At 46.8% G+C, this 22,211-nt stretch overlaps 9 protein-coding genes across 9 annotated transcripts; 4 read left to right on the top strand and 5 right to left on the bottom strand.

The window, feature by feature from the left end:
- Window positions 1–2,837: 2,837 nt before the first annotated feature.
- N7462_006410 (uncharacterized protein) lies at window positions 2,838–4,497 on the bottom strand (the record flags this gene model as incomplete). Its single annotated transcript, XM_057078128.1, has 5 exons — window positions 2,838–3,035; window positions 3,088–3,495; window positions 3,560–3,926; window positions 3,991–4,157; window positions 4,405–4,497. 5 exons carry the CDS (start codon window positions 4,495–4,497, stop codon window positions 2,838–2,840), a joined length of 1,233 nt encoding a protein of 410 aa, XP_056933708.1.
- A 1,557-nt stretch (window positions 4,498–6,054) lies between these two features.
- Window positions 6,055–7,387, top strand: N7462_006409 (M20 family metallopeptidase; the record flags this gene model as incomplete). Its single annotated transcript, XM_057078127.1, has 4 exons — window positions 6,055–6,443; window positions 6,505–6,891; window positions 6,954–7,081; window positions 7,146–7,387. 4 exons carry the CDS (start codon window positions 6,055–6,057, stop codon window positions 7,385–7,387), a joined length of 1,146 nt encoding a protein of 381 aa, XP_056933707.1.
- Window positions 7,388–8,669: 1,282 nt separating this feature from the next.
- N7462_006408 (metallophosphatase domain-containing protein) lies at window positions 8,670–9,596 on the top strand (the record flags this gene model as incomplete). Its single annotated transcript, XM_057078126.1, has 1 exon — window positions 8,670–9,596. The coding sequence occupies one exon, from the start codon at window positions 8,670–8,672 to the stop codon at window positions 9,594–9,596; it is 927 nt and encodes a 308-aa protein (XP_056933706.1).
- Window positions 9,597–10,439: 843 nt separating this feature from the next.
- On the bottom strand, window positions 10,440–11,039 carry N7462_006407 (uncharacterized protein; the record flags this gene model as incomplete). The annotated part of the gene is made up of 1 exon (XM_057078125.1): window positions 10,440–11,039. The coding sequence occupies one exon, from the start codon at window positions 11,037–11,039 to the stop codon at window positions 10,440–10,442; it is 600 nt and encodes a 199-aa protein (XP_056933705.1).
- A 2,095-nt stretch (window positions 11,040–13,134) lies between these two features.
- Window positions 13,135–14,523, top strand: N7462_006406 (uncharacterized protein; the record flags this gene model as incomplete). The annotated part of the gene is made up of 1 exon (XM_057078124.1): window positions 13,135–14,523. One exon carries the CDS (start codon window positions 13,135–13,137, stop codon window positions 14,521–14,523), a length of 1,389 nt encoding a protein of 462 aa, XP_056933704.1.
- A 62-nt stretch (window positions 14,524–14,585) lies between these two features.
- Window positions 14,586–15,278, bottom strand: N7462_006405 (uncharacterized protein; the record flags this gene model as incomplete). The annotated part of the gene is made up of 1 exon (XM_057078123.1): window positions 14,586–15,278. One exon carries the CDS (start codon window positions 15,276–15,278, stop codon window positions 14,586–14,588), a length of 693 nt encoding a protein of 230 aa, XP_056933703.1.
- Window positions 15,279–15,676: 398 nt separating this feature from the next.
- On the bottom strand, window positions 15,677–17,795 carry N7462_006404 (uncharacterized protein; the record flags this gene model as incomplete). The annotated part of the gene is made up of 7 exons (XM_057078122.1): window positions 15,677–16,541; window positions 16,606–16,763; window positions 16,822–16,976; window positions 17,034–17,178; window positions 17,230–17,340; window positions 17,393–17,634; window positions 17,687–17,795. The coding sequence occupies 7 exons, from the start codon at window positions 17,793–17,795 to the stop codon at window positions 15,677–15,679; spliced, it is 1,785 nt and encodes a 594-aa protein (XP_056933702.1).
- An 838-nt stretch (window positions 17,796–18,633) lies between these two features.
- N7462_006403 (DNA repair protein RAD10) lies at window positions 18,634–19,623 on the bottom strand (the record flags this gene model as incomplete). Its single annotated transcript, XM_057078121.1, has 1 exon — window positions 18,634–19,623. The coding sequence occupies one exon, from the start codon at window positions 19,621–19,623 to the stop codon at window positions 18,634–18,636; it is 990 nt and encodes a 329-aa protein (XP_056933701.1).
- A 158-nt stretch (window positions 19,624–19,781) lies between these two features.
- On the top strand, window positions 19,782–21,932 carry N7462_006402 (mRNA-binding ribosome biosynthesis protein NOP4; the record flags this gene model as incomplete). The annotated part of the gene is made up of 1 exon (XM_057078120.1): window positions 19,782–21,932. One exon carries the CDS (start codon window positions 19,782–19,784, stop codon window positions 21,930–21,932), a length of 2,151 nt encoding a protein of 716 aa, XP_056933700.1.
- Between the last annotated feature and the right edge of the window lie 279 nt (window positions 21,933–22,211).

Below are 22,211 nucleotides of genomic sequence, written 5' to 3'. Positions count from 1 at the left end.
CTAAACGTGACTACGGGGAATCATAATCTCGCTGTACCCTTGATTTCGAATTGCCAATTGCCTATGTTGTACGCTCTTATTCTTTAATTAACTGTGAAGAGAAAACCTATAAGGAAAAATGACGGCCTCTTAGTCTATCTAGAATCCTTTGAAATCAATAAGTCGACCATATTCACCTAACTTTGTTACCTGAAATCTGCCTCAAGTGATTGAGTTATCTTGATTCAGTTCATATACAATAGAAACTATGTAGGAGTTCCTTGGCTATCCAGACCCTGATAATACGAAGATAAATATATGAACTGCAGTAAATACTATCACGATCCTATTTACGACCAGTTGCAGATTAATATCATCCCTGATCATCACGCCCCCACCCATTACTCCACCAGTGTGAATAACCGGATCTTGTACAGGGCCTTTTTATAAAAATAACGTTCAGGGCTGATGTTCAAAGGTATGTGATTTACTATGAACACTCTTCGCTTCGATAGCGAACGACCACAGTTCCTATCAAATTCCGATGATCCCGACGCGCGAACCTGCCAAATATGACCGCCAAAGAAGCTGGCTGCCCTTGCCGACGCTACTCAGTTTACACCAGCAACAGCTCTCTTAGGTTTGGCAAAAAAACAAAAACATACAACAGCAGGGATTCGCTGGTGGTCACCCACCCAACTACTAACCTGCCGGCGTGTGGCTTAAGTACGGCTGAGCGGACGGGAAGCCCTGTTCTCCACACCCTATGGTCGTATGTACTTATAATGGAAGTAATTAGGATCTAATGATTCTGGAAAACTTGGTAAAGCACAAACCGCTGCTTCAGCGTCGCGCGATTTGGGTGAGTACGAGCGCGATAGATAGGGTGAGAATCACCTGTCGGAAGGAAGATGCCAGCAATACAAGCGGAGACCCACACTCATCATGGAGATGATACCTTTGTCATATATGTCGCCAAATCCAGACACTGTCGCAGCCTACCTGGAGCAAGTTTCAATGCAGCAGGAGTCCTCCACAAGCCAGCTCTATATTATATAAGATAGGCACCTAGGTGAAGCCTCGCAAGAAAGCCCAGCAGATCGGACGGCCAGTTAAGAAGCACTGGGAGCTCTTCATTTCTGACATCTCTTCTAACAAGAATTAGATACGGAGAGGAATTCCGCTGAAATCGACACTCCCGAGAGAAATTGCCAGGCGTTGCAGCTGGTACTAGGCCTCACCGACCCCGTTATTCTAGATTGAACACGTCCAAGGGGTATAATATCGTAGGTATTCTTGGATAGATATAGGTGGCTTCTATGGAGAGGTTATCCGTATACAGATTTAATTGGACACCGTGAATACGACCGAAGGTCCGCTGGTTCGGTCCCGGATTTTCAATTACTGGTATTTCATGGAAGCAGGAGTTATTCAAAGGGTGGTCAATGATATGTGAACCATTATTTCGTCCATGAAAACGACAACAAAGCCCCCCATGACGATTGCTATGGGGCGTTATGGGTCAACAGATGCGCTAGGGCCCTTCTTGCCAACGGCTGGGGGCATCGGAGCTGGGAGGTCTTCTTGCTCGGTAAGTCGGCGTAGAGCCCACCAAGCTGCTGCTAATTGTGGATTAATATGCTCAGCGGTGCAATTTGGGCGGTTTACGCCCTACGCCACCCAAAGCCATCGGATGGTGGCTGATCGGCTGGGAACAGTGTGTGCTTCTAGACAGCAACAGCACCAGGCCCCTTGCTGCATTCCTTTTATCATCCAATAGATTACAGAGAACGTCATCAGTGAGCCCAACTCGATTTCTCCCTTTCTTAGGAGGGGTTCGAGTCTGAACCGTTCACGTTGGTATATTACTGTCTCCAGCCACGACTTTGAGGAGAATGTGAGGCAACTTTTGACCGAAGATATTGAACAGTACTTAATATAACTGGAAATTCTCAAAATTGAGCTCCACATCATTCATCAAGACTCCAAAAAATTATGTAGGAGGTATTTGAAGCAGAAAGGGTGTCCTGACAGCATATAAACACCCAAAACCCTCTGGCTTTCGGCCGAACCCTACAGCATCTCACATTCCATTCCCATTGCGCATCTTTAGAAAATGCCTCCCAAAGAGTCTGGACATAGGCCAGCGGAGAAATGTCGATACGTTTCTGCCTGGCCTTGGTCTCCAGTCTCGCGTCTTTCTATTTAAAAGCTGATCTCTCGGCCTATTCGGTTCACATCTTCTTGATAGCCATGCTTTGGGCATTCGTCACACTTGCACTTTCAAGGCTTTTACATCAGGTCATAAGATGCTGCCTTCTTACGCTGCTTCGTTAGACATATTGTTTCAGGGTGCACTGTATGAACAGACCATGGATTGAAGATTCATACACAGCGAGCTGGGGTAAACGAGGCCCTCTACCATTGGCACCAAACGGAAAACACTTCACCATGGCTCAGGGAGGATCCTCTCACAGGAATTCATATCGTTTACGGTGATCGCGGAATCACAGCAGTTCGAGTCAAAGACGCTCAGGCTTGTGGTTGAATTTTTCGATGGAAGTTTCCTCTAGAGCCCCCGGCACTTTCCCAGGTGCTCGCCATCATAACCAAATCCCGACACTTTTACCTAGACTCGTGATGTGGGAGCGAGAGGCAGATATTGGAAAAACGCAAATGTCAACTTTATCTGTTTTTACGTACGTCCGTTGCTTAATTCGGACTTGACCCGCCTCTGAAGTCCTGAATTGTTTCTGGTTATCGAAGACTCTAAGTGACTGACGCAGTATCAACCGATTTCTTGTAAAATAGGAAAAAAAAGACTGAAATTTGCTCTTTACATCCACTAAAGATTCCGACTAAAGAGCATAACGAAACCTAAGAATCTGCCGGTCCGTCTTGTTCGTTTGTTCCGCAACAAGATCGTGGGGATCAGAAAAGTCCATCGGGCTCTGTTTAGCGTCTCGTCTTTTGTTCTCATAAATATAGAATATGAGAAGTAAAACTAGAAAAAAAATACCTAACGCAAGTCCGCAAAGCGAAGCACGGATACCGGTCTAAAAAATTGTTAGTCATATGGTCTTGAAATGACAAGAGAGATGTACGTACGCCATAGACGGGCTCCTCTGAAGCCAAGAAGAATTGTGGACCCACAATATTTCCTATACAGTACGCAGCGAAGATAGAAACGCTGACCGTACTTCTTTTCGTAACACCGGCAACATTTGAACTGACGATACTTAAGGCAAGGGGGATGTTGACAGCAAACGCTGCGACGAAGCACAGCCCCACCATCTTTGCAACTTTATGGACATCATCGAGAGTGTATATCATGACCGTGCCAATTACAGATACAACGACATTTAGCATCATTCCGGGGATTCGAGCTGAGGAAACGTATGTCGCGATAGTTGCCGTAATAATGAGGAAGACCAGTTGGGAAAAGCCCATTGGCATCTGGATCAGCAATGATTTGAAAGCAGAGAAACCAAATCCTTCGACAATAATGGCACCGAACTATCAAGATGTTAGAGCCAGATAAAATGACCGGAGGGCTAAGGAGTCAACAATATCAACATACGCTAGTCAGTCCACCATTGGCAAGATTCACGCAAAAAGTGTATATCACCAAAAGCCATGCCTGAGGATCCTTTGCCGCATCCACGACCTGACTCCACTGAAATGGCGTGGACTGAGAAGCACCAGTTTTATTTGTCAGTGTTCGATGCATTGCAAGAGTTCGCTCCGAGGGTGTGAGGAAAGAAGCAGTAGCGGGCGAATCGGGGAGAACGAAAAAGAGAAACACAGCATAACCAGAAGTTATGGCACCCAGGGCAAGGAATAAAAGACGCCAGCTCTGTAGGCTCGAAGCAGAGTGGCCAATTCCATAGGCAACTACGCCACCTATTATGTTGGCGATACAGTTACCAACAAACCATGCACCTTGACTGCGCAAAAAAAATAAATGTTAGCTTCACTTGTGCTATCTCGGTTAATGCAGTAGGTTGATACCGTGATGGCTGCTCTTCACGCTTATAAAACATTCCAGTGATCAAGCCAAATCCAGGCGCGACAGCAGCTTCACCAACTCCGAGGAAAAATCGTGCAGTGATCAGTCCAGCGAAGTTCTGACAAGCCGCATGACACATCAAAATACCGCCCCACAAGAATCTATAAAACTATTCGCATTAGGTTGTAAATTCAATATTCTGGTGATATCTGAAAAACTTGCACTGAAACTGCCAAGTATTTTCCCAATGGAAGGCGAACAATCAGGTATGAGGTGGGCCAGCTCCAAACTAGGTATCCAAAATAAAATATTGCAGAGCACCATGTGTACTGTGAGCCTGCAAGATGCTTGTCAAGTAATGAGAATTTGATCGAATGGCAGCGTACGTGCCTTGGATGCTATGAAGATATGCTCACAAGGTCTGATCGCAAGTTCAAGAGTGTTGCTTGGCTAAGAGCCAGCTTATCCATGTATTGTAGCATGTAACATATCCCCATAGTCGGAATCATGCTTCAGAATAGAAATCAGTAAGTTTCAACATATTCTCAAGATATCAACAGGCTCCCATTTCCGCTGATGCTCACAAGAGATCCAGTTTTCTTAATAATCGGCGCTCTTGTTCAGGGGATACCTGGTACTCCAAGAGTTCCCCAGTACCAGCCTCCTGGTCTGTTTTATTTTCAACGTATGGTCCTTTCTCATTATAGAGAGGGGGGCTTTGTTGAAGTTTCTGCATACTTGAAGACCAAAAGAATTGAATCAATTGACTCCGATATAATCTCTCACCGAATCTATCGTCTGTAGCCCAGGGTGAGTCTTTTATACTGCAATATTCATTGGATTTTGGCCAAACACCCATTCCTAATGCCGATATCATCTTATCTGGAAACTCATTATCAGAAGACGTCGATTAGCGAGAGCAAATACGCGACAACCTTTGGAATCATGATAGTCATAAGACATGTGTCAGACACGAATCATGTCTGGTAGATGAATTTCTGGATAGGAAAAGCCCCCGCAATTTTCTAGACTCATGATTTCTATCCGATGAAAGCCTAATTTCCCGCGGAAAGTCTGAGAGCGGGAGGTTCAGAGTGCCGAGGGAGTAGGAGGCGTCAACTCGGCAAGAGCACCATTTGGGTGATGGCTGCTCGGCAAGAATAATGACGGTGATTGGTCTTCGTCCAAAGGTCGGCAATCTGGCAACTTGATCGCTGCGTTGGTATTGGTCCTTGTTATCTTATGCCGTCTCGTGGATAACGATAACGTTATGAACATAGAAGTAGTGTCAAGGATAATTAATTGCTGTAAAAATATTCAAAAGCGATATTGACTCACTACCAACAATTAATCGATATTGAAAGATACAGGGGGCATTGAAAGACCTATGTTTCTGAGAGATCATTGCTTCTGGCCAGTGCCATGATAAAAAGCCTATTGACAGGAAACGAGACACTGGAATGAAAGGTGTCTCTCTGCCTTTCAAGATACGCCTTTGAACGTAGCCGAGCTTTAAAATGATTAGATGGCCTGGCAACGCGAGGGCGAACCTAAACCAGCGGGGAAATCTACCCAAAGACTTGGTTCTCGGTTCCGCACATTAGCCGGGGCTTCTTGTTACGGGTATTTTGTAGTCACGGAACGAAAAGAAAGTTTCAATTATTGGGTACAATTCTTGGGCACAATTCTTATGCGGACTCATGTCGCGAAATCTTATCACTGGTGTCGTATGTGTGTTGCCGTGTCTTCCGAACACAATTGACACTCGGTCAGGTCAGTTCACAGCTGGTTGCTTCTATAATAATCCACGAGTTCGCATGAGATCAATACAGAGATACATATTTCAGTTACCCGGGCACTTCGCAAATTTGATAAATACGCAGCACTTCTTGAACAGCTAGCAAGATGACTAAAGTACAAACTATCACCATGTCAGACACTCAGCTCCGGAGGAGTATCGACGCTGCTCTAGAAAAGGGTTGCTCAACCACTACGTGAACTGAATCATAGCGTGAAACTCCCTTCTCTCTGGCAAGCAAATCAAAAACAGCGACTAACCAACATGTATGCAGATTTGGTCCAACCCCGAGCTTGCCTACGAAGAACATCAAGCGCATGATAATATTTGCAAATTCCTTGAAAGCCAAGGCTTCACAGTAACCCGACATGCTTACGGCGTGGATACCAGCTTCGAATGCATCAGTGGCACAGAAGGCCGCCTAGTCAACTTCAATGCGGAATACGATGCCTTGCCTGACATTGGACATGCCTGTGGGCACAACCTCATTGCTACCAGCAGTATTGCAGCATTCTTGGCATTAAGCCATCTGCAAAAAGAGTTTGGGATTGGCGGTCGTATTCAGTTGCTAGGTACACCTGCAGAAGAGAACGGTGGAGGCAAGGCCAAATTGCTCGATGCTGGGGCTTACAAGGAAGTTGATGTGTCTTTAATGGCGTACGTTTCTCCCGTTGTTTTTGCTAACCTGGCGCGCCCGTGGCAAGCTAACGACCAATAGTCATGGTGGGCCAAAAAAGATGGTGGGAACACCCTCTGACGGTGTTGCTGGAGTCCTGATGAATGCCCGCAAGGAGCTTTGGGTGGAGTATTACGGGAAAAATGCACACGCGGGGGGAAATCCGTGGGAAGGTGTCAATGCACTAGATGCACTGGTGATGGCATATAACGGAGTCTCTACGTTGAGGCAGCACATCCTGCCTGATGAACGAATCCACGGTGCATTCTTGGATGTGCCAAAGGTCGCCAACATCATTCCAGCATATACCAAGTCTTACTGGCAGGTCAGAAGCCCGACTTTGGAGGGGCTGAATAAACTTATGACGAAAGTTCGCCGTTGCATGGAAGGCGCGGCTACCACCAGCGGTTGTACAGTGAAAATTGAAGAGTAAGTCATGCCACGAGACATCAGGATGTATTTTTGCATATTGACCAGCATTTTTCTGCCAGAGAGGGACTTTACACTGATATAGTCTTAAATGATACACTTTGCGAGCGATATGCCACGCACATGGAAGGCTATGGGAAGACCATCATTACCAAGTACGACAAAGTCTTGACCGGCTCCTCTGATGTTGGTAAGTGCTAGATTCTCGCAATAAATCAATACGAAACAGATAGACTCTAATAATGTTCTCACAGGAAATGTTAGCTATGCTGTTCCGACACTTCATTCAACATTCGCCATCCCCACACCCGAAGGCTCTTACCCACATCATCCTTCCTTCACTGCTTGTGCCGGTACCGATGAAGCACACCAAGAAGCTATTACTGTTGGCAAGGGCCTGTCTCTTCTAGGCTGGGACATGCTGACCAATGATAAGCTCTTCAATGCCGCCAAGTCTCAGTGGGACGGTCAAATGCCTAGTAAGATCGAAAATTGATATCACAGGTAGATAAAAAGTATAAATTTTTACGAGTGGAGACTCTTTTAACATTACTATTACCTAAATTTTGCACCCAGTCCGTACTCGAAGACAGAGTTCTTTCGTTTCGCGTTATCCTACGATATCTATAGAAGTCATTACATGGAGAATATAGTTTAATTTTGATGATTAGTGCGATCTTTGTATTCCAGATAGTCGTAATGGCTCAACTACACCTTATGTCAGGAGTTCCTGGCTTTTGATGTTTCTAGACTGTGCCAATCCAACGCACCTTGCTTGATGAATCAGGTTAGGCTTCACGTTTAAACACCTAGTTTGCCTCTTTCTACTGGGCTGTTCTTCTTCATGAGGCCGCAAATCTCCGCTGAATCTGAGGACCAACCAGGAAAAATTTGAGCAGCGGCACAGATGGTAAGAGTAGCATCTGCCCCAACGGTGTTAATCAGAGGCATCACAAAGCCGGTATCGCCCGCAGTGGACAAGTATCGAATAAGATTGATCCTGCCGGTAGCTGCGGCGCTTCTTGATGAGAAAAAGTTCCAGAGATAGGTCAATATGACTGGCTGCATGAAAACTAATGTCTATCCGGTGATGAAGGTGGCGATAGTCGGAACTTCGATATGGACCGCGTACTGGGCTGTCCAGCCAAACAGGATCAGTAACAGGCGTGAGAAGCAGCCCAAAACTCGGATCATCCAATGACACGCTTTGGCTGCTCTTCCAGCAGTCAGTTTGTTACATTGCCTTTTCCGGATGTATTTGGGGTTTGCTAGTTTTGAGATAGGGCCTTTGATTGGAGGATATCTTTCCTAGTACACAGTCTTTACAGGATATAGCTTCGCATCTCCGATAGAGAGAGATTCAATTCTTACACATCTTTCGCTGCAGCAGCATCTGCTTCCTCCCATCGTGGTGTGGTGTGGTTTGTGAGTAGCTTGTTCGTTGATCCATCTCATCCTGCGTGCGTTCGCAGGTTTGCGTGAGAGAATCCCTGGTTCACTAGGTAGTACTAGTTCCTTAACGGAGTGATGATGCTAGATCATGTAATGGCGGGTCCTTTAGACTTCAATGTTGCACGTAAGTGCTGTCTGAGTCATCCCGTCCTGTCATCACAATACAAGCTCTTTACTATTACCATTCATCTCTTCACACGCGAGATCGCGCTCCTTGCTGCCGCTACGGCATCCAAGTTCAAAATTGACTTACCAAAACTTGTTCCTGTTCCTGACCTTTTCAAATTTCTTCACATCGCTTAAATTATTCAATATTTCACTTCACGATGGCAGATCACCAGCGCCCTGTCAAAACACGGTTTCTCGTGATTTCCGACACACATGGCCTCGAGACGTTTGCAAAGGATAACCCGAATCATACTGTAGACGCCGCCATCCACTGTGGAGACCTGACCGCAGAGTCCAAGATTGAGGAATACAAAGCTTCCATTCGCCTCCTCCATACCATCAACGCACCGCTCAAAATTGCAATAGCTGGAAACCATGACTTCACGATGGATATTTCTGCCTTTCAAAGAAAGGTGGCTGACGTCAAACCACCTTTGGATCCCACTCTGGTCCAACAGACGTATGGCTACGAAGGCGAGGCGAGAAAGCTATTTGACCGAGAAGTTGGAATTACTTTCCTTGACGAAGGGACTCACGAATTTCGGTTAGAGAATGGCGCAATTATGAGAGTCTATGCCAGCCCATACACACCCTCGCTAGGTGATTGGGGATTCCAATACCACCCTGATCACGGTCATGATTTTTCAATTCATAATGTCGATGTTGCTATTACCCATGGTCCTCCGAAAGGTGTAATGGATATGACTTACTCTGCTGAGAGAGCAGGGTGCCCTTTTCTTTTTGAAGCGATAGCCCGAGCTCGGCCTCGTATGCACTGCTTTGGTCACATCCATGAAGGCTGGGGAGCCAAGCTTATCACTTGGCGCCAGAAACCGAGTGTCAAGCCTTCGCATTTGACTGATATCGACAACGAGAGGTCCATGATAATAGAAAAATTATCTACAATGCGGAAAAAGGTGGCCAAAATTCCCACGGGGCTTTTCTCCACCAGCCATTGCTGTTTTGATCCAAGCCCGCTCAAGATGGGCTTGCAGACCCTTTTTGTGAATGCTGCAATCGAAGGGGAGAAAGCTCTACCAATACAACCAGCATGGATCGTGGAGCTAGATCTCCCACCAGCATGATGATGGGAGATCTGAAAAATTTTATGTCATAAAAAACTAGAATGAGCTCGTCTGTGGATCTGATCAGGCTTATGCAGTGCATTAGTGAAGGCACTGGTACAATCCCATCATATCACACCCGCAGGCCATTCACTACTTGGCCGAATTCATGCATCAAATTAGCATTCTTGGCCAGATTTGTGATGTGGAACACGAAGCGGTGGATCTTGCGGCCAGTCAAAAATCAAGTCCTGACGGGGGCTCAAAACAGGGCATGAAGACGCTGGTTATATCGAATGAAAATTGGAGCCACAAAAGCATAACCAGAGAGGATCAGCACAGATTGAACAAGATGGAAGGACCTGGAGCTTTTGTGAGTGCCACAGAGCTATATGGGATGACGCCGCATAGGGAGTACTGTGAGCTGGCAGTAGTGTCCAGGGGGTGAGTATGAAATTGTGGGGTTCCATGATGGATTTGCTGGGTTTATTATATTCTTTTGCATAGCTACGGACAGACTCCATTTGATTTATTACATTATACATGTGTCGTTTGCATGGCTCTGGGTACCAACGGAGGTAACGCCTGCATAGTCATGACATTCCGAGTTAGTAGGCTGCATCAGGTCAATTGAGCTTTGAATTGAATTGTATGGGCACTGGTACTTTATCACGTTATAAAACATACTTGTTCACTGCACTTATTACTACTCATATTAAGACAATCATGAATACAAGAATGTATTTTAGTAGAAAAAGAAGGAAGGAAAAAAAGAAAAAAAGAAAAAAGAGAGAGAGAGGGACCCAGGTGCCTCCAAAACAGACCATATCTGACCAAAGGAAAAGTAAGAGGAAAAACTACAAATTAGAGGATTCTTCCATCCTCTTCCTGTAGAATACTATATAAAACCAAACGATCCAATCCCCCCAGACATGACCCCCCAGCTTCGCGCACATAATCCAATTCTTCTTGGCTTAGCCCTGGGATAAGTTGTACTGCCTTCGCCACCTCCGCCAGTAGCCATCGAAAGTCATCAGCCTCTCCATCACGCCCACGTTCAACCACCGTCACGGCCCTCAACCTCAGCAAGTCCGACATGGACGCGACAGAGCCTTCGAAAAAAGGCTCTATTGCGTGGATTTTTTTGATGGCGTCTCCGATCTCGATGATGTCGACTCGGACACGAATACCTTGGCTACTATCGAACGCAATATTGCCGTCGGGCTCGAGAGAAAAATTGAGGGTGCCGTCTATCACTCTTTTGTAGATATCTTGGATGACATCGCTCGGGGCCGCAACATCCATGTCCTCAGTGTATAAAACCGAGTTATGGGCAATGCTGGCAGCGCCGCCAACGAGGACGACCTGACGACGTAGTTTAGGACGGACCAGGCAGGTGTTTTTTCGAAAGCATTCAATCAATGCTTGTCGTAGTGGTGCAGATACATGGCTGGATTTCGGCATACTTCGGAGGTAAGAGGCGAAAGCAGACTTGCAGGGTAACTTAAGAAGATTAGTATTCGCTTACCATCACTTAATTCGTGTATACTTTAGCACTAACTGGAGTTGCTGGTGAGGATTGAGAGGGTCTGGGGCAGATGGTTGTTTACTTTATTCAAGTTGTTTCATATTAGTTTGTATAAAAGGCAAGCTACCAATAGTATAACTCACGATAAGCAGGCGTAAAGGAGGGGCAGAGGCAAAAATGCATATATAACTTTTTAATCATTAGCTTATATTCAGAGCCTCACACTCGCATGAACTCACCTCTCTTCAAATAAAATGGGACCGGAAAAGAAAGACTACATCGGGGTTGCAACAAAGACTTAATTTGATACTTTCACCATGGTTGGGTTGCACTTTCCAACTCAATCAACTCTATCGTCTCCTCTCTTCTACCTTCCTGCTCTATGTTTATCAATCAAATTGACTTTTGACCTCTAAATTCTCACTATGAATAGAGTGATCGAGTTAGAAACTGCTCAGGTACTTTCTGTGTAGCAATTACAGCGCATTTGCTCGCCGCAACACCCCCGGCCCAACACCACACCACCTCCCCCCCATACGAAGAATTAGCCCGCTTAATGAAAATCGTCTCACGACTACGCAGGAAACTCCCCTTCCTCGCGGAAGCATAGCGTCTCGCGACCTTCCCTCTAGACACAGATATAACCACATGCATATCCACATCTACAACCAATACCAAAACAGACACAATCTCACACGCAGGGATAATCACGTATCGCAGTGCGCGGTTGTATAAAAGTCAATACCACCCTCAGAACCATCACCTATTCTCTCATAATGAATCTCTGCATTGTTGATCTGATTGATTATTTCTTCGCGAGCCCCCAGCAACTCAAACAGCTTTCACAAGTTGTCTTGTGCGCTCAGCGCATGCGCCGGGTTTGGCCTAGGTTGTGATCAGGGAGCCGCTTGCTTCCCGAGTCGGTAGCCTTACCGTCACCTGTTTTTCGCTACTGGTAATTAATCTTTGTTCAGCTAAAAGTTTTGAGTATTGATTGACTAACGTATTTTACTGGCGAGTCGCCAATTTTGATCGGATGACAATGCGCCGCCCGCATTTGTTGTATTCCCTCGGCAATCAAATTTCTCCACCCTCGGATTCCCCCACTTTCCCACTTGACTGACTGCTTCACTCCGCATCAAAGCCGGTTAATGCGAGGCATCAAAAATGGAATTACGAACTAATCATGGGGTAGAGATGGCAACCAGCAGGCGATTCCAATGCCACCAGTGTCCCAAAAGGTACACGAAACTAGAGCATCTCAACGTGCGTTTGATTACTCGATAAGATCCAGAACTGGTTCTTTAATAAACTGAACTAACGGGGGTATCTGTAGCGGCATGAAAGAACACGTGTGTGACGCTGCCAATTCTTTCCGGTCAGAAATCCACTAACAAGCTTGAAGACTCTAACTCGAAGCCCTTTCAATGTCGCCGGTGCGGGAAGAGCTTCGGGCGCCAAGATGTACTGGGACGGCATATGAGACTCCATGCAAGCCAAAGTTCTTCGCAGTTTCAACCAGCAAGACAAGATAATAGAGGCTTTCAGCATAGCCAAGATCAATCTATAGCACAAGGTCATTCTAGTGTTGTGCCAGATTGTCTTTCTCAGACCGACCCTCTCACACAGGCCAACCTCCCAGACCCCCAGGGATTGTTCGAGTCTGACAATTTACTGGAGTGGTTAATGTCAGACACATATGGAGGATCACTGGTTCCACTTCCACTGTTAGATTTACCGGGAACTTCAACCATAAGTGATACTTTCAACTTTGCTTTTAATCTCCCTACTCCTGATCACCTAGACGTGCAGGAAAACCAGGGACCTGGGAATCTGGCACTTCACCAGATTTACAAACTGATTGATGACCTGTCGAAAAAGCTCAACTCGGATGTTCACCTCTCTGCTTTTACGTCCAGCTTTCTGGATGTTTGTCTACATGAATATTTCAAAAGGGTCGCCCCGGGGTTCCCTGTGATTCATGAACAGACGTTTTCCCTGCAAAGATCAATACCAACGCTTTTGTTGAATATGGTTGCTTTGGGATCATTGTTTGTTTGCGAAAAAGGTGCTGTTGAGAAGGGCGAGATGCTCTGGCGACTTGGCCACATGGCTGTCGCAACATCCTGGCAGACCCTGATTGGAATGAGAGGACCATATGATGCCTGTGATGGGATTCAATTGGTCCTCACAGCACTTCTTGGTCAGACATATGCACTTCTATCAAGTAGCGCCAGTGTCCGTACCACTGCATCCGTGTTTCACGGTCTGGGGTTCTACTGGGCTAGAAACTCTGGCATGTACATGATACAAGACATTCTCGCGGACGGAATACCAACCTTGGATATGCCGGAAGCCGACAAAAATACTGTCTGGAGAAAATGGGCCGCGACTGAGGTTCAACGCCGAGTGATTCTTGGTCATTATATTCTCGATGGCCTAATATCACAAGCATCTGGTTCTCCAGCGAGTGCACGACATCTGATAAACAGTATTGACACAGCCTGCTCCGATACTGTCTTCGCTGCAAAAACTGCTGACGCTTGGATTCTTGAGACCACCCGGTCATCACGAGTCCAAATGCCAATGTCAGAAGCATTTTACCGTGTCTGCTCTCCAGGATACTCAACAAACCCAACGTATCTGTCGCAGTTCTCAATTTTCGTTATTATTGAAGGGTTACAATCTTTGATTGCTGATCTTCACGAGGTTCGAGGTCATGTATTTGGGACCGTTTCTCGGCAGGAAGTAGTACGAGCGATGCTTAATATATTCCAGGGAAATATTATAACGATGTCGCAGCCAAGGAGTGTCCATCATCTACATCTTCTCATTAGGTGGCACTGTATCTTCATTGAGGCGACCGCTCCTTCAATCTCGATTTATCGATGGATGTGCAATCGCTACCAGCTCCCTCAAACATTGGGTGGAATCCATGCCAAGAGCCGACTGGAGCAGTTTGATGTCAACCATTGGGCAGAGAAGGCTGACGCCTTCCGCGCAGTTTTACATGCAATATCCATCACACGGCTATTGGATGATCTGCCTCTAAATCAGGCCTATACCATGCATATTCCTACTGCCGTCTTTACCTCAGCTATGGTGATCGTTACTATGTGCCTTTTAAAGCAGAGTATCATTGAAATCCCAGAGAACTATACGTGGACCGACGTATGGGCTAGCCAACTTGATGATGAACATGAATCATTAGATCACGGACTGGCCCTAGAAGAACTCATGAGAAAGTTAAACCCCGATGACAAAGTCCCGATGGTGCCTATTCACCTGCTAGACGAGATCAACTCCTTACAACACATTCTCAAGACAGTTGCCTCGAGATGGGGTGTTTCTGCTCAAATGGAAGATTTAATATCACGTCTCGCAGTCATTGCGCGTGAAAGAAGAGCTACGAGCTTTTGAGCCAACTTGAAAATCGGGCTACCTTCATTATTTATCTGATCATTCCTCTGCGCATATTCTGATCATATCTTCCCCTGTGCACCCTTGGAATATTTGTTGTACATATCTGGCAGAACGCTAGCAAGGATGGCCATTTCTTCTGTGGCGTGCTGTAATAGACCCATGGCAAAAGCCTCAGATACATTTGCCCTTCTCACCTCCGGGTCTGTAATTCCATCCACATCTCCAAGCCAAAACCGCGACCGCATTCTCACACCATCGGGCTCATTTTTGATTAAATGGATCAAATGGCCGACATATAGAACTTCCCCGGTATCGTCATTCCAAACTCCTGTTCTTCCACACACTGCAGTTGAGTATCCGGCCTCTTTAAACGCAGCTTCCCAGCTGTTGCCAAAATACTCGCTGGGGGATTTGAAGGAAATCTTCAGCTTATGAAGCTCGCCACCAATGTACTCATGAACCAGGTGGTGGCCACCAATATAGTTGCTATCATTCGTGCGTGGACCTTCCCAGTCGGAGAAGACGTGGTCTCGGGGGTGCCAGATCTTATACTGATCTGTGTTGTGAATCCATCCAAACCACCAGTCTATCATGTCTCCAGTGGAGCCCTTCATATAGGTAGAAGCAGCAATTTGACACATGCCGTCTTCAGTGAAGGCAACACCGGCCTCCATTGGAAGGTAGGAATGATCGAGGAGGAGCCGGGCATCTTTCAAAGCAAGGCCCGCTGGCGGAAAGCTTGACAGAGTCATTGAGGATAATTTGCAATATACTTTGGTAAGATATGGTGTTGGCGCTTGTTGAAGGGAGTTTTTGCTGAGTAGAAAACAAAAAGTCAGGTATAAATAACGATAGATCTCGGAACAGCCGGCATTAATTGATGATGGCGTGGGGGAATGAGAAGGTGGGGAAGTTTATCCGTCCCACCTGGGCATTATGCGTGGCCTTCGGTTATGAATTATATAGATTGACTTGACGGGCATCAAAATTTAAAATGAGCGAGTCTGACTGTATAGTTTTGGAAAATTGCTTGTCATTGATCCATGGCCCATGAAATTTGCTACGCACAATTCTTGGAGATTACTCCATGGACGACGATATTTCTATCAAACTTTCTTACTACATCATTGATGTCATGTATTCTCCAATTTTACCATGCCAGATGCTGTTCGAGATGTTCAAGAAGATCTTTAGGCTTGGATGCAATCGAAAGGCATGCTAGTATATGCTGATCTGGGCGGACAAGAATTGCTTGTTCCTTCAAATCCATCAGCATCGCCCACTGCTGGTTCTCTGATCCAGGTTGAAGTGTAAAGTCCTGCCCAAGAACCAAGACTCGCAATGATAGAAGATTCGCGACCTTCGGTGGAAGAGCTTCAACAACCTTCACTACCATTGATTTGACCTTAGACGCACTAGCCTCATCAACGATCAAAGTGAAAGAATCGAGGCTACACAGGTCCAAGGTGGAAAACTGTTTCTCCAGGACCTGATTCTTCGAGAACTCAAGCACATAAGAGGAATCAATTGGAGGCAATTGGAGTATCCCGGGGGCAACTTTGATCCAGGCATGAGGAAGGCGTGCGCCAGGAACACACAGAGATTCAAAACGGGAGACATTTTGAGGTATTTCCTTGTCACCGTACACATATCCAATGTGTAGGCCGAGGTTATCAAAGTGCTCTCGCTGGCCCTCAATTCCTTTGTTGATTTGAACCATGGCTTCGGAATCCTGAATGTTTCGGTAGAGATTTTTTCTCGCAATATCCACGTCTGGATCCGTAGTACCGAGGGCCTTAAGGAGACCAAATATCTGTTTTCCATTCTTGACGCTCTGGTTTGAGTTGACCAGGGCCACTTGACGTCGCTCGGCTTGGTAAGTGTCAAGCAACATGTCGCCACCCCATCCATGGTGAACAGCTGCAAGTTTGTATGCAAGGTTGTGAACATCTCCAAGCCCGGAATTCAGACCAAGACCGCCTGTTGGCGGAAAAGAATGGGCGGCATCTCCGGCTCTGGAACAGAGCTCAGAGGTCAGCCAATACGTCGTAATGGAGATTGAATAAACGAGATACTCACAAGAAGACCTGGCCAACCCTATAGGAATAGGCGACTTTACGGCTCAAAACCCACGGACGATAACTAAGGATGTCATAAGGAACCTTCGTACCGATTGCCGCATCTACCACTTTACGGCAGTGTTCTTCGTTCCATGACTCCACGGGATGTTTCTCAGGCTTTTCAAAAATGAGCATTGGTAAACGAACCATGAGAGAGAAATAGCCTATCACTGACATCAAAATTGCAAATGAGCACTTGATTCCCGGTCAAATCATAGCCAATAATAAATCCAGATACCATAGGGTCCATAACCCAGTGGAGCATGCCGACACGCTCCTTGAGCACTGGCATCAGATTAGCATTGAAATGGATCGTCATCATAGTTTCGCCTAGGATTTTCTGTGAGTATCACATATATGTGCGGTGGGATCCCATGATCAACGAACAGGTCTCTTCGCCCTCGCTCTCAACGCCAAGGTACTTTCGAACGGCACTCTTGGCTCCATCACAGGCGACAACATGTCTAGATTTGAGTTTGTATTCATGCTTAGCAGCTCGATCCTCAATACTTGTGATGACATAGCCGTCTGCCTTCAAGAACCTTAGTATAATGCTCACTTGTCGGTTCTTCCAACATCATACCTGCTTCAAGCTGACGAAGGAATGATTCTTCCGAACTTCAACCAAATCAGTCTGGGATAACTTTTCGGCGATCATCTCTTCGAATGATGGCTGAGGAATATTATGAATCATCTTTGGAATATCAGTTGACAATTTCTTTCTAAATTCAAGACCAGGGTCTTACTGTCGGCGTATCCTTCAAAACCTCAGGATCCATGCGTTCATAAGGCAGGCGACCCACTTGCTTCCCCGACAAGCTAGTGATGAAGTTGACCCAGTGTGCCTCTTCACGAGGGCTGCCAATGCTGCGAATTTCATTCACATCAAGCCCAGCCTGGCGGCAAAATTCGAGGGATCTGGGCGAAAGAGCGTGTGCTTTGGGAGCCGCCAGTCTGGTAGGATATCGCTCAACGACCAGAGACCGAACTGGTATTCTTATCAGTTTAAATACCATACCCGTTGTGCTGAGTAAACTGACCATTTAGTTGAGAGAGCATGAATGCCAAAAGAAGACCAGATGGTCCTCCGCCTACGATCAGGATAGGCACATCCTCGTCTGAGCTTGAAGGGTGTAGTAGTGGTGACATTTTCGCTGATGTATGTAGAGTATCGCAATAGATTCCTCGAAAAATTGTTGTCTGTCTTCGAAGGAAGGAAGAAACATCACCAATTCAAGTCTTTGCTTCAAATACCGCCGCTGCATACTATCAATGCTAGTTTTCCAGTACACCTTTCCCACTTACAGTGGGGAGGTGGGGAGGTGGGGATCGCCACTAACTGGAGCTACATCCGAGATACGCGTCACTATAGTACTATCAGACCATGAAAAGTCCAAACAATATTAAAAAAAGTCTCTGATAGACGTCGAAAAGCAGCGAAAAACATTAGCCGTGTATTAAATTGTCTAGCCTAGACCCCTGCTAAGCTGGACAAGCCAATGTTGGAAGTGAGATTACTCGCGTGCTCCCGCTTAGGTAGAAATCCCACTGAATAATCTCCTTCGCTGCAACGATATGCATAGAATGAGAAATTTTAAGGGGCATGCCTCGGCTGCATAAAAGACCTAAAAAAAGCAGGGCATAATTATATGCATGGGGGCCTTTATAGTGACCGTAGGTAGTAGAGAGGCCACAGAATTGTCATATATTGCGGGTGACATTCATGTTCCTGGTCACAATTACCAAGCCATTCCAATATCTTGCCTATATTGAAGCTTGAGAGGGTTAGTTATCAGCTGAAATATCTAAGCCAGGATTCAGCATGGCTACAATGACTTCCAGAATCGAAGAATTCCAGCACATCGTCATGGTTGTTGAGAAATGTCAGGGAGCAGGATGCAATCTTTCTTAAGACTTTGAATATTTGTGTTGGGTATATCGTCAAATCAAAATCCATATATCAAAACGTTGTCTGCATATGTCGCATTCAACCACCTGTATCTCGCAGTTTTGCCAGAGCTGCCGTTATGCCCTCACTCATTTCTTCCGAAGGCTGATCCTTGGTAACAGACTCTGTAGGTATGGAGGCTGTAGAGTCTGCTGTACGACTCTCAGCAAGAATAGAGCGCAGAATCTCTTCATCTTGGTCCATTTCCTGGTGTCCTGTTCGCAAAGATGGCTTCGGTGCTCTGGGCTGAGGCTTTGAAGTGGTGGCTGAGGCTTTCTTCGTTGATTCTACCCTGAAATCCTCATTAACGGCATTGCACCATTGTTGAACCTTCCTTTCTCCCCAGCCAGGAACAGAACTGATTTGTTCTGGTTGCGCGTTGACCGCATTCTGGAGACTTCCGAATGTAGAGATCAGACTCGCCGCATCCGATTTATTGATGCTTCTGGGTGTCGTCACAAATTCCACCAGGGACTCCTTATAGGATTGTGCCTGCTGAGTGCGAATGGCTGTGGGTTGGGCGTGCTCGGACGACTTGAAGAGCTCAAGATAGTGTGCGGCTTCGGGTGCAGACCAGCAAAGCATTAGGGTAAGGTTGTTGATAATCGATGTCTTTGATAGCTCCTTAAGTGTATCCTCATGGTTGGGAATATCTACCATGACTAGGACGATTCGCAAATTGAATTTGCCCGCGAGGAGTCTGATCCGCGAATATATGTATTCTGGATGCAAGCGGTGGTATTTAAGGGAGAGGAAAAGGGCACATGTGGTTGTTCCGACAATATAGTCGGCTACAATATCAGCATATTCCCATGGGAGAAGTTTGATGTGATTGAGAATTGGATTTCCCTTCTGTCGCGTGGAGACGAGGATCGCAGAAGGCCCGGACCTATTAGGTAGAGCCTGTGGTTTCAGCTGTTGAACCTTTGGTTGAATTGTTGAGGACATCCCGGGATTAGGAGTGCGAGGATTGGAATTGCTCCCACTCCGAGATTGAGCCTCCGAATCGTCTCTTGATCGAGCGTCCATGGTGGAACTGGGGTGTGGTACTGATAAAGCTCATCCGCGGCTTATCAGAGGCCGGCGCTGTTCAATCTTCACCGCCCAAGGCGCAAATCCGTTTTTCTGCCGCCAATTTTTTTGTTCCTCTGATTGCAGAAAATCTCACCAGCCTCTGCACTTTCATTATGGCTGAATCGATTAAAAAACGACGCCTCTCGGAAGAGGGAACCTCCCAAGATATCGATACAATTATGGACACAACTACGACTACTCCTTCGGAGGCGCCGGCCGCAAAGAAGCCCAACAAAACTCTCTTCGTCCGATCGCTCCCTACCTCAGCTACGACAGAAAGCCTGGCGGAGCGTTTTTCTCAGTCCTATGTGATTAAGCACGCTACTGTTGTTCTGAACCCAGAGACCAAGCAATCCAAGGGCTTCGGTTTCGTCACATTCGCCGACCTCGAGGATGCCCAGAGCGCTTTGGAGGAACTCAATGGAACAGATTTTGATGGAAAGCAGATTCGAGTCGAATACGCCCAGCCGCGTCACCGTGAAATTGATGAGAAACTTGGAAAGAGTGTTCCCGCGGCCGCCGCTCTCAAGTCAAAGCAAGATCGAGAGGATCAGAGAGCGCAAAACGCGCCTCCCAAGCTGATCGTCCGCAACTTGCCCTGGAGCATCAAGGAGCCAGATGACTTGGCAATGCTTTTCCGTAGCTTCGGAAAGGTTAAGCACGTCTCTCTACCCAAGAAGGGGAACACGCTTCAAGGATTCGGTTTCGTTATCATCAGAGGCAAAAAAAATGCCGAGAAGGCTCTTCAATCTGTGAACGGGAAGGAGATCGACGGCCGTCAATTGGCTGTTGATTGGGCTGTGGACAAGGAAGCATGGGAAAGTGCTAAGAAAGATGGCGAGGAAGAGGAAGAGAAGGAGGCAGAGGATGTGGACATGAAAGACAAAGAGGGGGCTGAGGAGGGCTCTAACGAGGGCACATCCTCCGATGCAGACTCCGATGACGACCTAGAGGGCCTTGACGATTTGGATGATGTTGAGGCTGGAGAAGGTGAAGAAGAAGAGGAGGAGGAAGAGGTTGAAGATGATCGCACAGCCTGTACGATCTTCCTTCGCAACCTTCCTTTCACCTGCAACGACGAGTCACTTTACGAGCACTTTACCCAGTTTGGACCTCTTCGCTACGCCCGAATTGTTGTCGACCACGAGACCGAACGTCCCCGAGGCACGGGATTCGTTTGTTTCTGGAAGCTCGATGATGCGAATACTTGTATCCGCAACGCCCCCAAGACCACGGAGGTGCCCACTGCAGACAAGGATCGCTCTCGACCCGCCCTGAAGCACTCCGTCCTCCAAGACGAGGACGCCGATCCTAGTGGAAAGTACACCATGGAGGGACGTGTCCTACAAGTTGCCCGGGCTGTGAACAAGCGCGAGGCTACGCGGCTGGAGGAGGAAGGTGTCTCGCGCCGGTTGGTTCGCGACAAAGATAAGCGTCGCCTCTACCTTCTGTCTGAGGGTACCATTGCCTCGAACACCCCGATGTACAAGAAGCTGGCGCCCTCGGAAATCAAGCTACGTGAAGCCAGTTTCAAACAGCGAGAGGCTTTGATCAAGAAGAACCCGTCTCTGCACCTCAGTCTCACTCGACTCTCTATTCGTAACATTCCCCGCCACATTACATCGAAGGACTTGAAGCAACTTGCCCGACAAGCCGTTGTTGGCTTTGCCACTGATGTCAGCAACAGCCTGCGCCAGCCTCTTTCGAAGGAAGAACAAGCTCGGTCATCTGAAGATATGAAAGATCTCGAACATCTACGGAAGACGAAGAAGCAGGGTATTGTGCGACAAGCCATGGTCGTTTACGAGACCCGCGAGGGTACTAAAGTTCCCGAGAAGAGTGGAGCTGGTCGCAGTCGAGGCTACGGATTTATCGAGTACTTCACCCACCGACATGCACTGATGAGTCTTCGCTGGCTCAATGGTCACGCAATCGACATTCCTGCCAACAATGAAGAAGTCGATAAGGACAAGAAGAAGCGCCTGATTGTTGAGTTTGCTATCGAGAACGCGCAAGTGATCAAGCGCCGTAATGAACTCCAAGCCAAGCGCCGGGAACAAGCGAAGGAGGGCCCGAAGGATGAAGAGGCAGATGGGGAGGACAAGGATGACAAGAATGCCAATGACAAGAAGAGGAAGCGCGGTAACAAGGGCAAGGATGAAGAGGGCGAGGAAGATGCAGAGGAAGAAAACAAAATCGCTAAACGCAATCGCATCATCGCAAAGAAGCGCATGCAGCGGAGAGGCCGCAAGGGTAAGGCGTGAAGAGGGTCTGTTATTTGATTTCCCGTCGTTTCATTCATGTATAGAGAGATGGCGATGGCCTACCGGTTACCATCCCCATCTCGGAGGCTATGTATCTAATGAGCTGGCTTGCCCGATACCATCATGTTGCAAATATAAAAGCATTGTTATTATCAGTTCGACTCGCGTACACATCATAATCATCGTCAGCCTCTCGTACAAGTCTTGCGGTTGCGGGTATAATTCATCCAATCGATCCTACTCAGAAAGTAAAGGTAGGTAGATACCGTTGGGTTCTGG

The sequence above is a fragment of the Penicillium macrosclerotiorum genome (assembly GCF_028827735.1).
Source record: "Penicillium macrosclerotiorum strain IBT 26536 chromosome Unknown utg000006l_segment0_segment0, whole genome shotgun sequence".
In the NCBI taxonomy this organism is placed as follows: domain Eukaryota; kingdom Fungi; phylum Ascomycota; class Eurotiomycetes; order Eurotiales; family Aspergillaceae; genus Penicillium; species Penicillium macrosclerotiorum.
The sequence above is the reverse complement of the archived record's forward strand: the minus strand, read 5'-3'. Positions and strand labels throughout refer to the sequence as shown.